We start from the raw sequence: 22650 nt of genomic DNA, 5'->3' as shown, positions 1-22650 counted from the left end.
TTATCTTTATAATTGCATTATATTGATTGGTCACTCCTATTTGCTGACTTGTTTTAGTTATCAGGCATATATATCTAAATGATGAAAACAGCTATTAATATCAATCCATAAGGCACAATACTGTCAAAAGATTATGGCAGCACAGTGGCGGTAGAGTTGCTGCCTTACATCGCTAGAGACTCAGGTTCGATCCTGACTACGGGTGCTGTTTTTACAGAGTTTGCACATTCTCCATGGGACTGTGTGGGTTTTCTCCGGGTGCTCCGGTTTCCACCCACACTCCAAAGACGTACAGGTTTGTAGGTTAATTGGCTTTGGAAACTAATGTTTCCACACTGTAAGACTTGATGACCCTTCTTCAGTCTGAAGAAAGGTCCCAATATGAAACATCACCTATCCATGTTCTCCAGAGATGCTGCCTGTCCCGCTGAGTTTCTCCAGCGCACTGTGCCTTTCATTAATTGATGTGAAGTCAAGTTAAAACTACCAAACCCCCGATGTGCTCTCCAAATATTGGAAGCTTCCTCAGCAACCTTAGAAATAAAAGCTATCTTCATGTCTAGAAGTTAGAATGAATGCAGCAGTGTAAATAATGGGGTGGCTTTTAACTTTATCTGTGCTGGTGTGCTATGAGTGATACATTATTAGCATGTTCCTCTCGGCCATTATAAGAAGAAAACAAAATCTATGTTTAATTAAGTGTTTTGAGTAAAAGTGTTAGTTAAATCTGTGGAATTCCTTGCCACAGAAGGCTGTGGAGGCCAAATCATTAGATATTTTTAAAGCGGAGATTGACATATTCTTGATTGGTAAGGGTGTCAAAGATTATGGGGAGAAGGCAGGAGAATGGGGTTGTGAGGGAGAGAAAGATCAGCTGTGATTGAATGGCAGAGTTGACTCGATGGCCCGAATGGACTAATTCAGCTCCTTTGACTTAGGAACTTATAGAAACATAGAAACATAGAAAATAGGTGCAGGAGTAGGCCATTCGGCCCTTCGAGCCTGCACCGCCATTCAATATGATCATGGCTGATCATCCAACTCAGTATCCCATACCTGCCTTCTCTCCATACCCCCTGATCCCTTTAGCCACAAGGGCCACATCTAACTCCCTCTTAAATATAGCCAATGAACTGGCCTCAACTACCTTCTGTGGCAGATAATTCCACAGATTCACCACTCTCTGTGTGAAAAAAAACGTTCTCATCTCGGTCCTAAAAGACTTCCCCCTTATCCTTAAACTGTGACCCCTTGTTCTGGACTTCCCCAACATCGGGAACAATGAAAAGCTTTTGTTATCATATCATATCATCATATCATACACATACAGCCGGAAACAGGCCTTTTCGGCCCTCCAAGTCCGTGCCGCCCAGTGATCCCCGTACATTAACACTATCCTACACCCACTAGGGACAATTTTTACATTTACCCAGCCAATTAACCTACATACCTGTACGTCTTTGGAGTGTGGGAGGAAACCGAAGATCTCGGAGTAAACCCACGCAGGTCACGGGGAGAACGTACAAACTCCTTACAGTGCAGCACCCGTAGTCAGGATCGAACCTGAGTCTCCGGCGCTGCATTCGCTGTAAAGCAGCAACTCTACCGCTGCGCTACCGTGCCGCCCACGGTTATCTGGTTAGGTGCTAATCAGATAATACTATACATGAATACAAATCAAGCACGACAGATAGAGTGGAGAAAAATTCCAATGTCTGCAATAAGGTAGGTTGGAAGATCGGGACTGTACCCTAGCTTATTCTCCCTGTGATCTAGTAGGCTTCCTGGGGGTTGGCTTGCAGCTTTATTGGCCACATTTGGAGTATTATGGGCAATTCTGGTCAACCCATTACAGGAAAGATGTGGAGGCTTTGCAGAGGGTGGACAGGTTTACCAGAATGCTGACTGGATTAAAGGGTATTAGCTACAAGGAGGCTTTGATCAAATTTGGGATTATTTTCTCTGGAGCGCTGGAAGTATAGTTTAGTGATACAGCGTGGAAACAGGCCCTTCAGCCCACCGAGTCCATGCCGACCAGCAATCCCCACAACGCTAATACTATCCTATACACACTAGGGACAATTTTACATTTATACCAAGCAAATTAACCTATAAACCTGTACGCCTTTGGAGTGTGGCTGCAAAGATCTCGGAGAAAACCTACACAGGTCACGGGGAGAACGTACAAACTCCCATAGTCAAGATCGAACCCGGGTCTCTGGCACTGCAAGGCAGTAGTGCCACCATGCCACCCTTTTAAGGTTTAGGGGAGATCTGATAGAATTATACGTAATGATGAGAAATGTAGAGAGTTGACAGTCCGAACCTTTTCCCAGACTAGAGGACATAGCTTTAAGGTGAGAGGGGCAAAGTTTAAAGGAGAAGTATGGGGCAAGTTTTTTTTACACAGAGGGTGGTGTGGGAGCTGATCATGTGCTGCTGGGGGTGGTAGTGGAGGCAGATACTATAGCAGTGTTTAAGCTTTAAGATAGGCACATGGATCTGCAAGGAATGGAGGGATATGGATCACATGCTGGCAAAGGAGATTAGTTTATCCTGGCATCATGTTCGGCACGGACATTGTTCTAAGGGTACTTAATGTTGGCACAGACTCTATGACTGATCATTATCTTTATGTTTCCACCAATGTTTAAACAGTTTTCTGTTCCATTCGTATAATTATCCGTCTCCCTCTTTCTCTCTCTCACTGTCTCTGCCATTCATTTTTTGTTTTGTTTCTCTCTGCTGTTTCTCCTTCCAGCATCGTCTGACTTCCATTCTGGACAGTGACCTGTTGTTAGTCTTTTGCAAAGGTGTTTTAGTGGAGAGTGGCGCTCCCTCAGAATTGCTCTCTCAGGAGGGAGGCCCCTTTACCTGTCTGGTGAAGTTCAACACGTAGTGGAGACCAAGCCCTTGGGTTGGTAGCTTTGATGGACATTAGCAATGGCCGCAGCAGCTTTGATTGCCTTTGTTTCGCTGCTAGAATCTTTGTGTGAACACAAAAGCCTGCTCACTTTGCGCACTGCAGTCCTTGCGGCACAGCTTCAGCAGTGTGACTTTCTGAAACGTTTGTATGTGAGACTTAGATTCAAATAAAACATTTTAAGATCGATTTACACAGATATATGGACAGGACAGATCAAGAGAAATATGGGCTAAACGCAGGTAGGTGGGACCAGTGTTGATGGGACATGTTAGTCAGTGTGGGCAAGTTGGGCCGAAGGGCCTGTTTCCACAGTCTTTGACTCTATGAAACTAACAGAACACCACAGGAGATCCTTTTTCCCTGTGACCGTCAAGCTCTACAACTCCTCCCCCTTCTGTCGTAGACTGACTCCCCTCCCCCCTCCCTCCCCAATCTTTGCACATCCCCAATCCTTTCCACTCCTCACTTTAATTTCATGTTTCGTATATCTTGTGTTTTATGACTGTTGACAGATCAATTTCCCTCCTGGGAGAAATAAAGTTCTATCATACCACATCATAAATGTTTCTTGACTTCCACTTAAAGGCATAGAGTCCTACAGCCCGGAAACAGGACCTTCAGCCCAACTCGTACGTGCCAACCAAGATCCTCTATCTAAGCTAGTGCCATTTGCCGACTTTTGTCCGATGTCCCTCTAAACCTTAAAGGGACACAAAGTGCTAGAGTAACTCAGCAGATCAAGCAGCATTCCTGGAGAACATGGAAGGGTGACTTTTCGGGTCTAGAGCCTTGTTCGGGTCGAGAGCCTTGAAGAAGGGTCCCGACTCGAAACGTCACCTATCTATGTTCTCCAGGAATGCTGCCTGACCACGCTGAGTTACTCCAACGTTTTGAGTTCCTTTATGTAAACCAGCATCTGTTCCACATCTGCTCCAAACCTTTCCTATCCATGTACCTATCCGAATGTTTGTTATTGTATCTGTCTCAACTACCTCCTCCGGCAGCTCGTTCCACATGCCCACTACACTGTGAGTGAAAAGGTTGCCCCTCAGGTTCATATCAAATCTTTCCCTTCTCACCGTACACCTATGTACTCTGGTCTTGATTCCCTTACCCTGGGTAAATGACTCTGTGCATTCACCATCTCTATTCCCCTCATGATTTTACACACCTGTACAAGATCACTTATTAAACAAACGTTATCTGATTGTCAAGAAGAGAGCTGCTATGAATTCTCAAGTTCATATTGATTCAGTTTTGATTTGCACTGACGTTGAAAGGAATTGTTCAAAATTATAGTCTCGCAATTTCTCAGAATTAAATGCGATTTGGCTCTGAAACCAGTTAAATATGTGAGCCATCATTCATTAAAAGAGACACTGAACGTAAATGTTGACTGTGAAAAGACAAAAAAACAATTTATTATGTAGAAAAGAACAGAAGGACTCGACCCAAAACGTCACCTATTCCTTTTCTCCAGTGATGCTGTCTGACCCGCTGAGTTACTCCAGCTTTTTGTGTCTAATAACAATTTTTGCATTGACTGGTAATTATTTTAATTCCTCAATCAATGTCTTAACTTGATAGACAACATAATAAATTGAAAAGTTCTGCTTGCTGATTGCAAACTAATTTCCATTGGCAAACACTACTAACCATTTAAAACTGTTTTCACATTATTATTCACTCTCATGGTGTCTTCTCCCCCAAATCGGGCAGGATGTATTTTTTACCAAGTAATCAAGACAAGTACTGGGTGGATTTGAGCCAAAAGGCTCATTTCTAACTGTCTACATTTTGCTGCCAATTTAATAACATTTGTCAATTCTTGAGAAACTTGTATAAGAGGCCAATCTGGAACACTATTGTGCAATTTGAGAAAATGGATCCTGAGATCTGACTTCCCACTTCAAATGAGAATTAGTCATTTCAAATAATCTTGGAACATTTCAGTTGAAAACCATTCATACGACCACCAGTAACAGCTGTGGATAAGTTGATCCCTCACAGTTCAAGGCCCTCATAGTTGAAACACAGCTGTTTTTACCAGGATTATTGATAGTTGTGAATATTATGAGTGTCTCTTTTCAGGTTTATTTAATAAATTATGGGGAAAACGATTGAATTCTCAGCAAACAATATTAACTTGGATTTATGGAATTACTTTAACAACTCCTATAACCTGAGGCACTTTACCAAATAAATGCATCTTTGTCAAGACCCAAGAAGGAGAAAGCTTGGTGGAAGTGGGTGGGTCTAATAAATATTTTTAAAGAAAGACAATCGACAATAGACAATAGGTGCAGGAGTAGGCCATTCAGCCCTTCGAGCCAGCACCGCCATTCAATGCGATCATGGCTGATCACTCTCAATCAGTACCCCGTTCCTGCCTTCTCCCCATACCCCCTCACTCCGCTATCCTTAAGAGCTCTATCCAGCTCTCTCTTGAAAGCATCCAACGAACTGGCCTCCACTGCCTTCTGAGGCAGAGAATTCCACACCTTCACCACTCTCTGACTGAAAAAGTTCTTCCTCATCTCCGTTCTAAATGGCCTACCCATTATTCTTAAACTGTGGCCCCTTGTTCTGGACTCCCCCAACATTGGGAACATGTTTCCTGCCTCTAATGTGTCCAATCCCCTAATTATCTTATATGTTTCAATAAGATCCCCCCTCATCCTTCTAAATTCCAGTTTATACAAGCCCAATCGCTCCAGCCTTTCAACATACGACAATCCCGCCATTCCGGGAATTAACCTAGTGAACCTACGCTGCATGCCCTCCATAGCAAGAATATCCTTCCTCAAATTTGGAGACCAAAACTGCACACAGTACTCCAGGTGCGGTCTCACCAGGGCCCGGTACAACTGTAGAAGGACCTCTTTGCTCCTATACTCAACTCCTCTTGTTACGAAGGCCAACAGAGACTGAGAATGGCTGAGAAGCTTGAAGAGAGAATTCTGGAGACAAGAACCAAGGCAGCTGAAATCAAGACAGATTTGCCTCAATGGGAGACCATTGGGGTAATAAAAAGGGATACGTAGTAACTTTGTGGGGGCCCTTTACGTGGCAACGCTTTGCATACCTAGGTATGCAAAACATAGCATCTTACTGTGACTTATCACATGTGACAAGTATCTAATCTAGGGTGGAGTGATTAATCTGTGGAATGTGCCAGAGGTCTCCACTTGAGTGACATGAAGATTTGTTTTTTAAAAAAGGACACAAAGTGCTGGAGTAACTCAGTGGGTCAAGCAGCATCTCTGGAGGACATGGATGGGAGATGTTTCAGGTTGGGACAAGATTTCTTCAGACTGATTGTATGAGGGAGAAAGAAAGCTAGATAAGAGACGTGGGAGCAGGACAAAGCCTGGCAAGTGATAGTTGGATACAGATCAGAGGGCTTTGATTGGCACATGGTGAGACAAATGCCAGCAGACTCTAAATTAAGGAGAGGAGTGATAAGGAGCCGAGTTACTTTAGCAGTTTGTTTTTTGGTCAAGATTCCAGCATCTGCTACTGTTTGTGCTACTGTTGGAAAACTTATTTCTGCACTACCCATTTGTAGCACTCTACATTGTCACACGACCCATTGTTTTTTTTTATTTTTTAAATCAAAAATATTTATTCAAATATTAAAATAATATATACAATATAATAAAACCAAAACAGAACCCACCACCAGAATACTATACAAACAAATATACCAATTGAAACTATTATACAATTATATTACAATCCCCATCCAGGATACATCCAATCCCCCGCGGTGCCCAGCGGTCCCGGAAATCCTCCAGGGTGCCCGTGGACAGCGCATAGTCCCTCTCCAACACCACCCGGGCGCGGATGTAACCCCGGAAAAGGCGTAGCACTGCCCATTGTAGCATCATACATTGTTGCACTGCCCATTGTTACACTATACATTGTTGCATGACCCATTGTAGCATTGTACATTGTTGCACTACCCATTGTAGCACTATACATTGTCACATGACCCATTGTTGCACTATACATTATTGCACTGCCCATTGTTACACTATACATTGTTGCACTACCCATTGTAGCACTGTACATTGTTACACGACCCATTGTTACACTGTACATTGTTGCACTGCCCATTGTAGCACTGTACATTGTTACACGACCCATTGTTACACTGTACATTGTTGCACTGCCCATTGTAGCACTGTACATTGTTACACGACCCATTGTTACACTGTACATTGTCGCACTGCCCATTGTAGCACTGTACATTGTTACACGACCCATTGTTACACTATAGATTGTGACACGACCCATTGTTACACTATACATTGTTGCACTACCCATTGTAGCACTGTACATTGCTGCATTACTCACTAAAGATAGACACATAATGTTAGAGCAACTCAGCGGGTCAGGCAGCATCCCTGGAGAAAAGGAATAGGTGACGTTTCAGGTCGAGACCCTTCATCAGATTGTACCAGGAGTCTGATGAAAGTATGTAGGGATCGCTTCTCTGCATTTCTGTGTGTGGGCTTGCTATGCACATTTTGCACTAATCGCAACTCGATTTGGTTTGTCATCGATCAATCCCAAAACTTTATCGTGCATCAATGGTTTTAAGTCAACTGAGAAAGATGAACAGAATTGGCTACTTAAGTTTAATTTAAAGATCTGGCGTGGATCTTTGCACATTGGCCCAGCGAGACCGTGCTGACAATTGATTACCTGTTCACACGGGTTTAGTTGAGTTTAATTTAGCATGCAAACAGGCCCACCGAGTCCATATTGACCCATTTACACTAGTTCTACGTTATCCTACTTTCTCATCCTCTCCCAACACACGGGGCAATCAACAGAGGGCCAATTAACCTAAAAACCCGCACGTCTTTGGGACATGGGAGGAAACTGGAGCACCCGGAGGAAGCCCACGTGGTCACAGGGAGAACGTGCAAACTCCACACACACACACAAACACTGCACCCGAGGTCAGGATCAGACTCGCGTTTCTGGCACTGTGAGGCAGCAGCTCTAGCAGTTGCGCCACCGTGCCGCCCACATATGCTCACATAGAATACACTCAGTGGTCGAATGTCCTAGATGCTCCCTTCTTGGAGCATGTAGAGAACCTACAACCTGTGATCCATAATCAAAACTACAAGTGTTATATTTAGGTTTAATTGAGCAGATCTGGGCTGGGCAGCAGAGGCATCGCCATACTGGCAAAAGATCAGGGCGGCACAGTGGCATCGCGCTAGAGTTGCCGCCTTACAGCGTCAGAGACCCAGGTTCGATCCTGACTATGGGTGCTGTCTGTACAGAGTTTGAATGTTCTCCCTGTGGCCACTTGGCACACGGGTGCTCCGGTTTCTTTTCACACTTCAAAGACGTACGGGTTTGTAGGTTAATTGGCTTCGGTAAAATTGCCAATTGCCCCTAGTGTGGAAGATGGTGTTAGCGTACAGGGTGATCACTGGTCGGCACGGTCTGGAAGGGCCTGTGTCAGCGTGGCTTCTCTAAAGTGCAAAGTAAAGTCTGCAATCTCAAGCTACATCCTAACGGCCCTTTGTCTTCCCCCAGCATCGGGTGCACACCATTCTAACGGCCGACCTGGTGATCGTGATGAAACGGGGCAACATCCTTGAATACGATAAACCGGAAAATCTTCTGGCCCACGAGGGAGGCATCTTTGCATCTTTTGTAAAAGCCGACATGTAGATGTGTCCGACCTCTCACGTTCCACGTCGATCTGTTTTTAAAAAATATCTCTGCAACCACCGTTTATGCAATTTTTTAAAAAGATAGAATATACTGCAGTCTTCCTGAGATCAAGCATGCTTCCCAGCACTGTCTCCAACAAAGATAAAAACGACACCACTCTTGCTTGCTGCAGTCAGCGGCGGTTGGTGAAACCTGCTACACTCCACAACCTAAGCAAACGTTAGTTTAAAACAAGTGATTTTTCACGTCATGAGAGGACACACAGTTGCAGGAATAACTCAGCAGGTCGGGCAACATCGCCGGAGAACATGGATAGGTGACGTTTCGGGTCGAGACCCTTCAAGGTCCAGGTTCCCCACAGATGCTGCCTGACCCGCTGAGTTACTCCAGCACTTTGAGTCCTTTTGTGTATTAACTAGTTTCTGCAGTTCCTCGTTTCTAGATTTTTTTACTTCACTGAACTGTAGAATACACAGCAGTGCTGGAGAATTGCTCATGACTGAACAGATTTACTCTCATTTCTCAGAAGCAAGTATTGAAATGCGATCATCAGAAATTATTTCAGGTGTTTTATATTATAAATGATGCGATTGGACTGAGGTTAATTCCAATACACTTCCTTCCTTATTGTGGATCGCCTTGCTTCAGCTTGGGTGGCACGGTGGCGCAGCGGTAGAGTTGCTGCCTTTCAGAGACCCAAGTTCGATCCTGACTGCGGGTGCTGTCTGTACAGAGTTTGTACATTCTTCCTATGGCCTACGTGGGTTTTCTCCGGGTGCTCTGGTTTCCCCCCACACTCCAAAGGCATACAGACCTGTAGGTTTATTGGCTTCTGTAAATTGTCCTGAGTGTGTAGGATAGTGCTGGTGTACGGGGTGATCACTGATCGGTGTGGACCCGGTAGGCCGAAGGGCCTGTTTCCACATTGTATCTTTAAAGCAAACTAGTTACTCAATTAAATGATAAAGTTGGTGGTGTTTACAAACGCACCTTGGCTGCAAGATGAATGTTGCCTTGACTGATTCCCAGATGCCTGTGTTTACACATTGGAAAGTGCATTCTGAGACTGCGTGGTTAGTAACGACAAACATGAAGTGATGTAGCCAGACTTGAATCAGGTCAGGTACATTAATCAAAGCTGCAGACAGCGATTGTACTTGGCAAAGAGAGATGGTCAGAATTGGGATGGGGAGGAACATGTTTCTGCTGATGCATACATTCCTTCATCTTTTCTGTGGCATTTGGAAATATTCATAGCCAAACAAGTTCAGTGGCTGTTCCACATTCAGCCATCCAATGCTTGCACGTAGCGCCCAGTGAATGATTGATCTCGTGTGAACTCAGGATATGTAGCTCTCAGCTGCCATGTCTTATTTCCATCCACACTGCCCAACATAAATCCCCTGGAGTTTAGTTTAGAGATACAACGTGGAAACAGGCCCTTCGGCCCACCGAGTATACACAGACTCGCCATCCCCGCACACTAGCACTATTCCACACACACCAGGGACAATTTACATTTATACCAAGCCAATTAACCTACAAACCTGGACGTCTTTGGCGTGTGGGAGGAAACCATAGCACCCAAAGAAAACCCACACGGTCACAGGGAGAACGTACAAATTCCGTACAGACAGCACCCGTAGTCAGGATCGAACCCGGGCCTCTGGCGCTGTGAGGCAGCAACTTTACTCCTGCGCCACCATGCCGCCCAATCTTCACAGCCTTCAGTCCCCTGCCTCACCTCACTTCACCTCGCACACCTCCTTTCTTCAGCCTTGACTGATTCCCAGATGAGTTCAGTTTAAAGATACAGCGTTTTTCAGCTCCGTAAGAAAACCTATTTTCAACTGTTTTATTGGACGGATGTTTTGGTCTGTCCAGCTCAATTAAATTGATGCAGTGAAAGATACAGCGTGGAAACAGGCCCTTCGGCCATCGATTACCCGTTCACACTAGTTCCTTGTTCTCCCACTTTCGCATCCACTCCCTACACACCAGGGGCAATTTACAGAGGACCAATTAACCTACAAACCCACAAGTCAGGGATGTGGGAGGAAACCAGAGCACCCGGAGGACACCCACGTGGTCACAGGGAGAACGTGCAAACTCCACACCGACTATCTCTGGGTCTCAGGTGCTGTGAGGCAGCAGCTCTAGAGACTACACCAGAGATTTTTCACCATCAAACAGTGTGGTCTATTAACTGAGCAGTATAGTCATTGAGTCTATTCAGAGTGTAAGAAGTCTTCGAACTGGTATCCAAGCAATACCAATGCACATCTTTTTATTCACAAAATGCTGGAGTAACTCAGCAGGTCAGGCAGCATCTCGGGAGAGAAGGAATGGGTGACGTTTCGGGTCGAGACCCTTCTTCAGACTGATGTCAGGGGGGCGGGACAAAGGAAGGATATAGACTGATGTCAGGGGGTTTTGTGAATAAATCGATTTGTACCAGCATCTGCAGTTATTTTCTTATACCCAATGCACATCTTGAATGATGACCTCCTATGCCATGCCAAGTTAATTATCAGCGCGTGTTTGGCAATAATATGTATTAAGCAATTACTAAGCCTTTTACACGACAACCTTCTGGGCCTTTGTTCCAACCATCTTCCTATCAAACCCCCCCCCCCTCACCTGTGTTCACCTATTACCTGCCGTGTTTTGTCCTGCCTCTCCTCTTCTCTCTCCCAGTTTTCTCCTCCACCCCCCCCCCCCCATCCCCCCACATTCACTAACCCAAAAAGTCACCTATCCATATCCTCCAGAGATGCTGCCTGACCTGCTGAGTTACTCCAGCACTTTGTGTCCTTTTGTGTAAAGCAGCATCTGCGGTTCCTTGTTTTCACAGGTACCTTTTGAGGATCTGGTGAGACCATTTCTTACTTTTTGGCCTCTTTCTATTAATTCCTTGCAAGCACTCCACTGGAAGATAGTTTTCCACGACTTATTAAAACGTGGAACACACTGACACAAATAGTGGTTAAGAGAAATATATAGCCTTGCCAACGATTAAGAAACAACATATTGTTCTCACTGGTCAAATGCAGAACAAAACCCTTTGGAAAAACACTCCGAGCGATCACACAAATCACTAACTCCTCATCTCCAGATCAATTTTCCTTTCCTTTATCGTCTTGGTTCATGTAAAATGTTGAGAAACTTGTATGTAATGTTTGCCCATTATCACTTTGAAAACTGATAAATATTTCAAAGGAAAATCAAATGAGAAGCAGCTGTCTATGTACTTCAAAAGGAATTTTAAAAACAAAGTCAAAAAGATATTGTACAATATAGCTGAGATTACTTTGAAAAGACGTGTTTTACTTGTACAAGATAAAGATATGTTGTAATGTTATCCTTAATGGAGGGCAAGCCTGCATGGTGTATTTAGAATGAATGGGCGCACGCAAAATAATAAGGACTACTTTAAGGATTTATACCAGCCACTTTTGCACTACTGTAAATATGAAATTCGAGTTTCTATATTCAGGGCTCTCAAATGTTTGCTCTTACACTTCCATATCAATAAAAAAAGAGATTTTTCACCATCAAACAGTGTGGTCTATTAACTGAGCAATATAGTCATAAGAGTCTATTCAGCACAGAACCTGCCCACCTTGTCCATGCCGACCAAGTTGGCATATTGGCCTAGTCTTATCTGCCTGCATTTGGCCCACTCCCCACTACACTCTTCCTGTCCAAATGTACTTTGTGCCAACCATTAAATACCCCTAGCAGGCACTCAAGCTCACAATATCAGTGCCCAACATGACATCAAGTTAAACTAATCTTCTCTGCCTGCATGTGATCCATATCCCCCCATTTCTTGCATATCCAAAAGTCTACCAAAAAGCCTCTTAAATGTTTTTATTGTAGTTGCCTCCACTGGCAGCTCGTTCCAGGCACCCACCACCTTATGTGTGTAAAAAAAAAATCATCTGCGCATATTTGCTTTAACTTTTGTCCTGAAGATAGACACAAAGTGTTGGTGTAACTCGACGGGTCAGGCAGCATCTCTGGAGAAAATGGATGGGTGACCTTTTGGGTCATCACTCATCCTTTATCTCCTGACCCACTGAGTTGCTCCATCTATCTTCGGTATCAATCAGCATCTGCCATTCCTTCCAACACTTCACTTTTGTCCTACAGCCTGCAAGCTATGTCCCCTAGTCTTTGATACTTCCACCCTGTGATAAAGGTTCAGTCCAAATATCCATGGCTACTCCTCTCACTCCTGGATCTCCCTGACAATCTTGCTCTCCATGTTCTCATCATTTCTAACACTTCCATGTGACAATTTTGTAGAGAATTCATGATCACAAAATGCCAGCACGCTAGATTGATTAGATTTTGCTCCAGTCTCCTCATTTCTGGATCTCAGTAACTGCACAAATTAAATATTTTTAAGAGCTGTAATGGAAAACCAAACAACTTTGGTGCCAACACGAAACCTGCACCAAAATGTCATCTCTCATGGGCGGCACGGTGGCGTAGCGGTAGTGTTACTGCCTTACAGTGCCAGAGACCCGGGTTCAAACATGACTACAGGTGCTTGTCTGTACGGAGTTTGTATATTCTCCCCGTGACCTGCGTGGATTTTCTCCGGGTGCTCCGGTTTCATCTCACAGTCAATAGTCGTTTATTTGTCACATACACATAAATGTGTAGTGAAATGAAACATTACCCGCAGTTCAACAATAAGACCAATAAGAATAATCAATAAAAATGCAATAACACATACAATCATAAACTAACACCAAACAAAAAGAAACATCCATCACAGTGAGTCTCCTCCAGTCCCTCCTCACTGTGATGGAAGGCCACAATGTATTTTTCTCTTCCCTGCCGTCTTGTCCCGCGGTCAGGCTGTTGTCGTTGCCACGTCGGGGCGGTCGGGGCTCCCGACATTGGAGCGCCCGCCGGACGGTGAAAGGTCCGTGGCGGGCCGACCCAAGCCCCGCGATTCGGGGCGGGCGAACACGCTGCCTCTGCCGCTGCCGGAGCTCCCGATGTCGGCCCCCACCCAGGGGCCTGCGGGCTTCCGACGTCCACGCGGCCCGCGCCGGAGCCTCCGGAGACGAGTCGCAGCCGCTCCCGCAGCATCCGCAGGCAGCCAGCGCCGCAGGTGGTGAGTCCGGGCCGTGGGCTCTGCGAACCAGAGCCCCAGGTGGTCCCAGGTGCATGGCCGGTGGTGGTAGGCCCGCAACGGGAACGGAGACACGACACAGAAACAAAGGTCGCGTCTCCGTTCGGGAGAGAGAATTTTGCAGTTCCCGTAAGGTGAACAGCCAAAGTATATTTTCCCTGGGAAGGTGTGTCTAAAACAAGAGGGCGTAGGTTTAAGGCGAAAGAGGAAAGATTTCAAAGGGATCGGTGGTGTAACATCTTCACACAGAGGGTGAAGGGTAAATGGAATGAACTACCAGAGCAGGTAGTTGAGGCTGGGATTATACCAGCATTTAAAAGATGCTCAGACAGGTACATGGATAGGAAAGGTTTTACAGGGATAAGGGCCAAATGCAAATAAGTGGGACTAGTGTAGATGGGACATCTTGGTCGGCATGGGTAAGTTGGGCCAAAGGGCCTGTTGTATGAATTCATGATTAAGATGCAAGTGTGAAATTTATTTCTTGTTGTGCAGGAGGCTGTGGGGTGATCTTATAGCAGTGCATAAGATGGTGAGGGAACAGACATGGTGAATGCAAAATATTTTACCCAGTAGGACAGTCAAGAACCAGAGGGCATAGGTTTAAGGTGGGAGGGGAAAGATTTAATGGGAACCTGAGGGGCATTATTTTTCATAGAGAGGGTGGTAGGTATATGGAGCGAGCTGCCAGGGAAGTGGGTGAGGCAGGTAGTATAACAGCGTTTAAAACCACTTGGACACTTTTAGATTGCAGTAACATGAATATGTCTTGATAGGTAGCTGCAAGATGCACGATTGTGTCAATTGGATATCAATCAGGCTGGAAGTCCTCATGTTTGCAACAGGCAGTGAGATTACGAAAAGCCACCTAGAGGTCTGGGACTTGACAAATCTGCATGGGGCCCGGTCTTAGAACTACAGGTTATCCACATGTAAAATGGTGCGTTTTTGCTTCAATTAATGTGGTTTTAGTCATCTGCTTAATGGAAGAAAGGCCCCACTTTACTCCTCTAACGGATGGAGGATGTCAAGAGTGCTTTATTGTCATTTGTCCCAAATAGAACAAGTACATTTTTACTTGCAGCAGCACAACAGGTATGTAAACATAGTACTCTATAAAAAATATGTTTATATAACACATAGTTTATATATATATATAAAACACACACACACACATACTGTATTTCCATACAGTATCCATCCATATACATGTATGTATCCACACACACACACACATATATATTTATGTGTGTGTGTGTGCGTGTGGGTATGCAAACATAAATACATACATACACACACACACACATAAAACAAACAAACAAACAAACAGTAGAAAAGGACAAAATCAATGCCCCCAAGTCTATGTAGTTCAGAGCTTATTTGGAGGTTGTAGTGTTTAATAGCCTGATGGCTGTAGGGAAGAAGCTGTTCCTGAACCTGGACATTACAGTTTTCAGGCTCCTATATCTACTTCTCGTTGGCAGGAGCGAAACGAGTGTGTGGCCAGGGTGACGTGGATCTCTGATTAAGACGTCAAAGAAAATAAATAGAACATAGAACAGAAATGGGCCCTTTGGGCCACAATGTCCATGCCGAACATAATGCCAAGATAAACTAATCTCCTCTGCCTGCATGTGATCCACATCCCCCCCATTCCCTGCATATCCATACGTCTATGTACCCAATGATCACAAAAAGCACTTGTGCCTATCTAAAAACCTCTTCAGTGTCACTATTATATATATTTTTTTTTTTTTATCAAAAAATACTTTATTCAAGTTATAAATATCATTTACAAAACATCATTTTTAAAACAAACCCATCCGACATTCCCGGAGGTTACATATTCAATACAGGCATTTACTTAGACCTTTACATACATTTACATACATATCCCTTATTTGGAGGGGCGTCTCTCTCCACCACACCCTGCCCCCCATGTCCAGCAGCGGAAGGACCCTAGACTGTGGTCCTCCCCCACAGGGCCTTGGCGTTGGCTGCACCGAGCTTCAGAGCGTCCCTCAGCACGTACTCCTGCAGTCTGCAGTGGGCCAGTCGGCAACATTCCTTGACGGACAGCTCGCTCCGCTGGGAGGTCAACAAGGATCGGGCAGACCAAAGAGCGTCTTTCACCGAGTTGATGACCTTCCAGCAGCACTCGATGTCAGTCTCGGAATGCGTCCCTGGGAACAGTCCGTAGAGCACAGAGTCCTCTGTGACGGAGCTGCTCGGAATGAATCGTGACAGGGACCCCTGCAGACCTCTCCAGACTCTCCTGGCAAATCCACACTCTTTGAAGAGGTGGGCCACCGTTTCCTCTCCGTAGCAGCCGTCCCGAGGGCAGCGTGCGCTGGTAGTGAGGTTCCGGCGGTGCAGGAAGGATCTGACTGGGAGGGCTCCCCTCACCGCCAGCCAAGCCAGGTCTTGGTGCTTGTTGGTGAGTACTGGCGATGAGGCATTTTGCCAGACAAGCTGGGCTGTCTGTTCTGGGAACCACGCCACAGGATCCATGGAGTCATTCCCCTGCAGTGCCTGCAGGACGTTCCGTGCTGACCACTGCCCGATGGACTTGTGGTCAAAGGTGTTGGTCCGGAAGAACCTGTCCACAAACGACAGATGGTTCGGCAATGTCCAGCTGACTGGCACATTGCGTGGCATCTGCGCCAGGCCCATCCTTCGCAACACCGGGGACAGGTAGAACCTCAGCAGGTAGTGGCATTTGGTGCCCACGTGCCTTGGCTCTATGCTCCGCCTGATGCAGCCACACACGAAAGTGGCCATCAGAATGAGGGCGACGTTGGGCACGTCTTTACCCCCGTTGTCTGCCGACTTGTGCATTGTGGCTCGTCGCACCCGGTCCATCGCCGACCCCCAGATGAAGCGGAAGACGGCCCGGGTGATCCCCGTGGCGTAGGAGGGAGGGACGGGCCACACTTGCGCCAAGTACAGCAGCCCCGAGAGCACCTCACACCTGATGACCAGGTTTTTCCCCGTGATGGAGAGGGAGCGCTGCTTCCACAGCTCCAGCTTCTTCCCCACCCTGGCTATCCACTCCAGCCAATTTTTGTTACATGCCTCAGCCTTCCCGAACCAGATCCCCAGCACCTTCAGGAAGTCAGGCTTGATGGTGAAGGGGATGGAAGATCGGTCGGGCCAGTTGCCAAAGAGCATGGCCTCGCTCTTCCTGCGGTTTACCCTGGCCCCCGTGGCCAACTCAAACTGGTCGCAGACGCTGATCAGTCTGCGGACCGACCCTGGATCCGAGCAGAAGACGGCGACATCGTCCATGTACAGGGAGGCCTTGACCTGAGTGCCCCCACTGCCTGGCAGTGTCACTCCTCTTATGCTCGCATCCTTCCTGATGGATTCGGCAAAGGGTTCAATGCAACAGACGAACAAGACAGGGGAAAGAGGGCAACCCTGCCTGACTCCAGACCTGACGGGGAAGCTGTCTGATTCCCACCCATTAATTTGTACTGCACTACAGATATCAGAGTAGAGCAGTTGTATCCACTTCCTGATTCCCTCCCCAAAGCCCATTTTGGAGAGCACGTCCCTCATGTACGTGTGCGATATCCTGTCGAAGGCCTTCTCCTGGTCTAAGCTGACCAGGCAGGCATCCACCCGTCTGTCCTGCACGTAGGCAATGGTATCTCTCAGCAGCACCAGGCTGTCTGAGATTTTCCTGCCAGGTACAGCACAGGTGGATCACCTGTCCCAGAGCAGACTTGACCCGGTTGGCGATGGCCTTAGACAGGATCTTGTAGTCTACATTCAACAATGTGATGGGTCTCCAATTCCTTAAGTCATTCATCTCCCCCTTCTGCTTGTAGATCAGGGTGATGTTGCCCTTCCTCATAGAGTCTGACATGCTGCCTGCTAGGAGTATATCGTTGTACACTTCCAGCAGGTCCGGGCCCACCCAGTCCCACAGAGCCGAGTACAACTCTGCCGGTAAGCCATCGCCTCCGGGAGTTTTACTCGAGTCAAAGGAACGGATGGAGCCAGTCAGCTCCTCCAGGGTCAGTGGTTGGTCCAGACTCTCCCGCTTGCTGTCGTCCAAGACTTCCGTGATGGAGGACAGGAAGTTCTGGGAGGCGGTGCTGTCTGTGGTCTTTACATCGTACAGATCCTTATAAAAGGATCTGCAGATCTTGAGCATGTCTGTCTGCGAGGATGTTACCGAGCCATCCTCCTCCCTAAGGCTTTTGATCACAGAGCTCCCCCTGTGAACCTTATGGAAGAAGTAACGTGAGCACGTCTCATCCTGCTCAACATGGCGGACCCTGGACCGGAAGATGATCTTGGAGGATTCAGAGGTAAAGAGCCGAGCTTGCCGGCCCTTCAACTCTCTCAGTTCCTCCCTCACATCCACCCCTCTCCTCTGCAGAAGGAGTAGCTGCTGCAAATCTGTCTGGAGTTGACACAGTTCCCTCTTACCCTGTCTTGCTCTCTGAACACCTTTGGAGACGAAGAACTTCTTGATGTTCTCCTTCGTTGCCTCCCACCAGAGTGTCTGGGAGTCAAAGAGGGGCCTCACAGTTCTCCAACATGCGTAGTCCCTCTTTAGCTCCTTAACGTTCTCCGGGGTCAACAGCTCCACGTTTAGCTTCCACGTCCCTCTGCCCGCCTTCCGGTCCTCCTGTAGGTGACAGGTGGCCTGAAGGAGGCAGTGGTCAGAGAAGAACACCGGGGCGAGGTCGGTGTGTCTGACCGTGACGGCCCTCGATGTGAAGAGGAAGTCTATCCGGGACTGGGCTGAACCGTTTGGTCCTGACCAGGTGAACCGTGGCTGGACTCCGCCTGCAGGGTCACTGAAGGCGTCGCGCAGCTTTGCATCTTTGACCGTTTCCACCAGGAGTTTGGAGGTGCCGTCCAGTCTGTGGTTGGCACTGCCGGATCGTCCAGCCGCATCGATGATGCAGTTGAAGTCACCGGCCAGAACGAGCGGTCTAGACGTGGCCAGCAGCGGTGGGAGCTGCTGGAGGACGGCCATCCGCTCGCTCCACCTGGGTGAGGCATACACATTTATCAGCCGGAGCGGAGAACCACGGTACATTACATCCACCACCAAGAGACGACCCCCCACCACCTCCCTTACCTCAGTGATGGTGAAGCCCCCTCCCCGCAGCAAGATCCCCAGACCGGACGCACGACAATCATTTCCCCCCGACCATACCGACAGTCCGTGGGGCCACCATCGCGACCACCTCCGATAGCAGCGAAGGTGTGGCAGCCCGCACTCCTGTAAAAAAGTCACATCCGCCTTTACCTTGGCCAGGTACTGCAAGGCGTTGACACATCGCACAGTGCTCTTCACACTGCGCACGTTTAAGGATGCCAGTTTCAGCTCCATTGTCCTTTAGAGTCCCAGGCGATCCTCCCGCATGCCAATCATCTGGCTCAGTTCCTGCACATTTTTGTCGCACAGGTAGTGGTACAGGTTGGTGGCTTCCTCAGCTGCTCCCAGTGTCCTGGAGCTGGGGCCCATTGGCCACTGCACTGCTCCCGGTCTCCCGGAGCTGGGGCCCATTGGCCGCTGCACTGCTCCCGGTCTCCCGGAGCTGGGGCCCATTGGCCATTGTGCCGCTCCCGGTCTCCCGGAGCAGGGGCCCATTGGCCGTTGTGCCGCTCCCGGTCTCCCGGAGCAGGGGCCCATTGGCCGTTGTGCCGCTCACGGTCTCCCGGAGCAGGGGCCCATTGGCCGTTGTGCCGCTCACGGTCTCCTGGGGCTGGGGCCCATTGGCACGTTCTTTCTCTTACCTTCCTCCTCCCCCGTTTCCTTCCTCTGCCTCTGCCTCCGTTGTCGGCTCCTCCCGGTCGTCTCATCCTCCGATGCGGAGAGGCTGCTGGCCTCGTCCTGGGAGAGGACTCTTTTTTGGGACTTGCTTGCCCCCTCCGCCTTTTTCTCCGTGCGCACAGCCTTCAATGTTTTCCTCGACTGTACCACCTTCCATTCCTCCTCTTCCTGTTCCCCCTCTTCCATCGACTCACCCTCGTGGGGAGGGGCCTGGGGTGCTCTGTCCTCCATCACCAGCCCTGGCTACGTGTTCCAAGCACCCACCACCCTCTTCATGCACTCCTCCTTTACCTTTGTCCCCTCACCTTAAAGCTACGTCATGTTGTCTTTAACGTTTCCACACTGGGAATAAAGTTCTGACTTTCTACCTCATGCCTCTCATAATTTAATTTAGAGAGATGTAATCGCACTCCGTAAAAGCAGCAGTTTTACTGTAAGAGAAACAGGGGTTACATTTTATGGCGCTCACAATGAGTGGGATGAATGTGATGTGTAATTAACCTGTGCCCGTAGTTTATAATGCAGACAGTACTTCATGTACCAATTGACCATAAAAAGCACAAATCATATTTAGAATGGTTGTAAATGCCCAAGAAAATCAACCAGCAATGAAGGTTTGAGTAGTTGATGATCATTTTAACTACTGCTGTCTTTGGTCTTGCTTGTTGATGCTCTGTTCTGCAATTTTAAGAGCTCTTTATGTCTCTAAGGTTGAGCTACAAGGTGTCATTGGTGCCGAACCTGCATTGTTTTCCTCCGGGTGCTCTGGCTTCCTCCTACGCTCCAAAGACGTGCATGTTTGTAGTTTAATAGACTTCTGTAAATTGTAAATTGTCGCTAGGGTGTACAATAGTGCCAGTGTGCCAAGTGATCGATGGTTGGCGCGGACTCAGTGGGCCGAAGAGCCTATTTCCCTGTTGTATCTCTAAAGCAAAGTCTAATGACCGTGGGACACTTTGAAAGAAAACGATAGGTATTAGCATAACTAAAATCATGTTTGCCAAGCCTGTTGGACAATGTAACCAGCAGACTGGATATTTGATGTGGTTTATCAGAAATCTCAGAAGGCACTAAACAATATTATCAAATAATATTATAGCACTGGGATTGTAAAATCTATTGGTATATGATTTGTAGGAAAGAAAACTGCAGATGCTGGTTTAAATCGAAGGTAGACACAAAATGCTGGAGTAACTCAGCGGGTAAGGCACCATCTCTGGAGAGAAGGAATGGGTGACGTTTCAGGCCTCAACCCAAAACGTCACCCATTCCTTCCCCTCCCCAGAGATGCTGCCTGACCCGCTGAGTTACTCCAGCATTTTGTGTCTACCTTTGGTATATGATATGTTCATTGTTTAATCGAGTAAAAAGTGCAGGCTGAGATAATTGGTTCATGGTTGTGTTGGGAGGCTATGAGTAGTGCATCGGAGGAACACAGTTGTAGAGACATAGAGATATACAGCATGGAAACAGGCCCTTCAGCCCAACGGGTTTGTGATGGCCATCAACCACCCATGTACACTAATCCTATGTTTTATTCCACCCACGTTCTCATCAAATCGTCCCAGATTATACCGTTCACCTCCACTAGGGGCAATGTAGAGTTGCCAGTCGACCTGCAGCTGTTTGGAACGTGGGAGGAAACCAGAGAACCTGGAGGAATCCCACGCGGTCACGGGGAGAACATGCAAACTTCGCACAGATTGCACCCGGGGTCAGGAGTGAACCCGGTTCTTTGGTTTTGTGAGGCAGCAGTTGTTAGGAGTCAATGTAAATATACATGTATTTCTACTGAACCAGACATTTAGGAGATGTGAAATGTTTTATTGAATTGAATGAAAGATGCAGCATGGAAACAGGCCCTTCGACCCACCCAGTCCACGCCGACCATCGATCACCCATTAATACTAGTTCCACGTTATCGCACTTTCCCATCCACTCCCTACACACTAGGGGGCAATTTACAGAGGGCCAGTTAACCTACAAACCCGCACATCTTTGGGATGTGAGGGGAAACCGGAGCACCCGGAGGAAACCCATGCAGTTACAGAGAAAATGCGTAAACTCCACACAGACAGGGCTCGAGGTCAGGATCGAACCCGGGTCTCTGGCACTGAGAGGCAGCAGCTCCACCTGCTGCACTACTGTGTCTACATGAGTTTAGTTTAGTTTAGTTTAGTTTAGTTTAGTTTAGAAATAGGCTCTTTGGCCCACCGAGTCTGCGCCAACCAGTGATCCTCGCACATTAACACTAACCTACACACACTAAGGACAATTTTACATTCATACCAAACCAATTAACTAATTCAGGATTGAACCCGGGTCTCTGGTGCTGTAAGGCAGCAACTCTACCACTGCACCATCGTAGTGCAATGTTAATCATGGTTTGATTCACCAAACAAGCCCATTGCTCTACAAAATGAGAGCAGAGAGCAAACTGGAGGAACTCAACGGGCCAGGTAGCATCTGTGGAGGGAATGGACAGACAACGCTTCAGGTCGGGAACTTTGTTCAGTAGGTCCTCCATCACTTACTAGGAAGTCATTGCTACCTGTATCTTTTTGGATCAGATTTGTATAAATTAAGGATTTATTTTACACAAAATAAACGATGAATCTGTGGAATTCATTGTCACAGAAGGCTGTGGCGGCCAAGTCAATGGATATTTTTAAGGCAGAGATTGATAGATTCTTGATCAGTACGGGTGTCAGGGGTTATGGGGAGAAGGCAGGAGAATGGGGTTGAGAGGGAGAGATAGATCGGCCATGATGAATGGCGGAGTAGACTTGATGGGCCGAATGACCTAAATCTGCTCCAATCACTTATGACCTTGTGAAAATTAAAAGACTGATGCATTAATTATTTCCTGGAATTTCATTTCAGACAGAAAATGAATTTATAATTGTCTCCATAAAGGCAGTCTAGCGCAGTGCATCACTTGCAAACTGCAAATTCCTAATTTACTGGAAAAGGCATCAGTTGAGCCCTGTCTGGTAATCAGATGCTGGACTTATCTAAAGCAATAGACAATAGGTACAGGAGTAGGCCATTCGTCCCATCGACCCAGCA

The 22650-nt window shown here is 47.1% G+C and overlaps 1 protein-coding gene across 1 annotated transcript in view; it reads left to right on the top strand.

Annotated features, from left to right (window-relative positions):
• Window positions 1-12175, top strand: part of LOC144604991 (ATP-binding cassette sub-family C member 9-like) — a 184099-nt gene extending 171924 nt beyond the window's left edge. Inside the window, exon 41 of the mRNA XM_078419986.1 lies at window positions 8489-12175. Within this exon, the coding sequence (XP_078276112.1) occupies window positions 8489-8626 (138 nt within the window). The 3' untranslated portion in view covers window positions 8627-12175. The remainder of the gene's footprint in view (window positions 1-8488) is intronic.
• Window positions 12176-22650: the final 10475 nt, after the last annotated feature.

Source organism: Rhinoraja longicauda, chromosome 23, assembly GCF_053455715.1.
Source record: "Rhinoraja longicauda isolate Sanriku21f chromosome 23, sRhiLon1.1, whole genome shotgun sequence".
NCBI lineage: Eukaryota > Metazoa > Chordata > Chondrichthyes > Rajiformes > Arhynchobatidae > Rhinoraja > Rhinoraja longicauda.
This window is presented reverse-complemented; position numbering and strand designations above follow the sequence as displayed.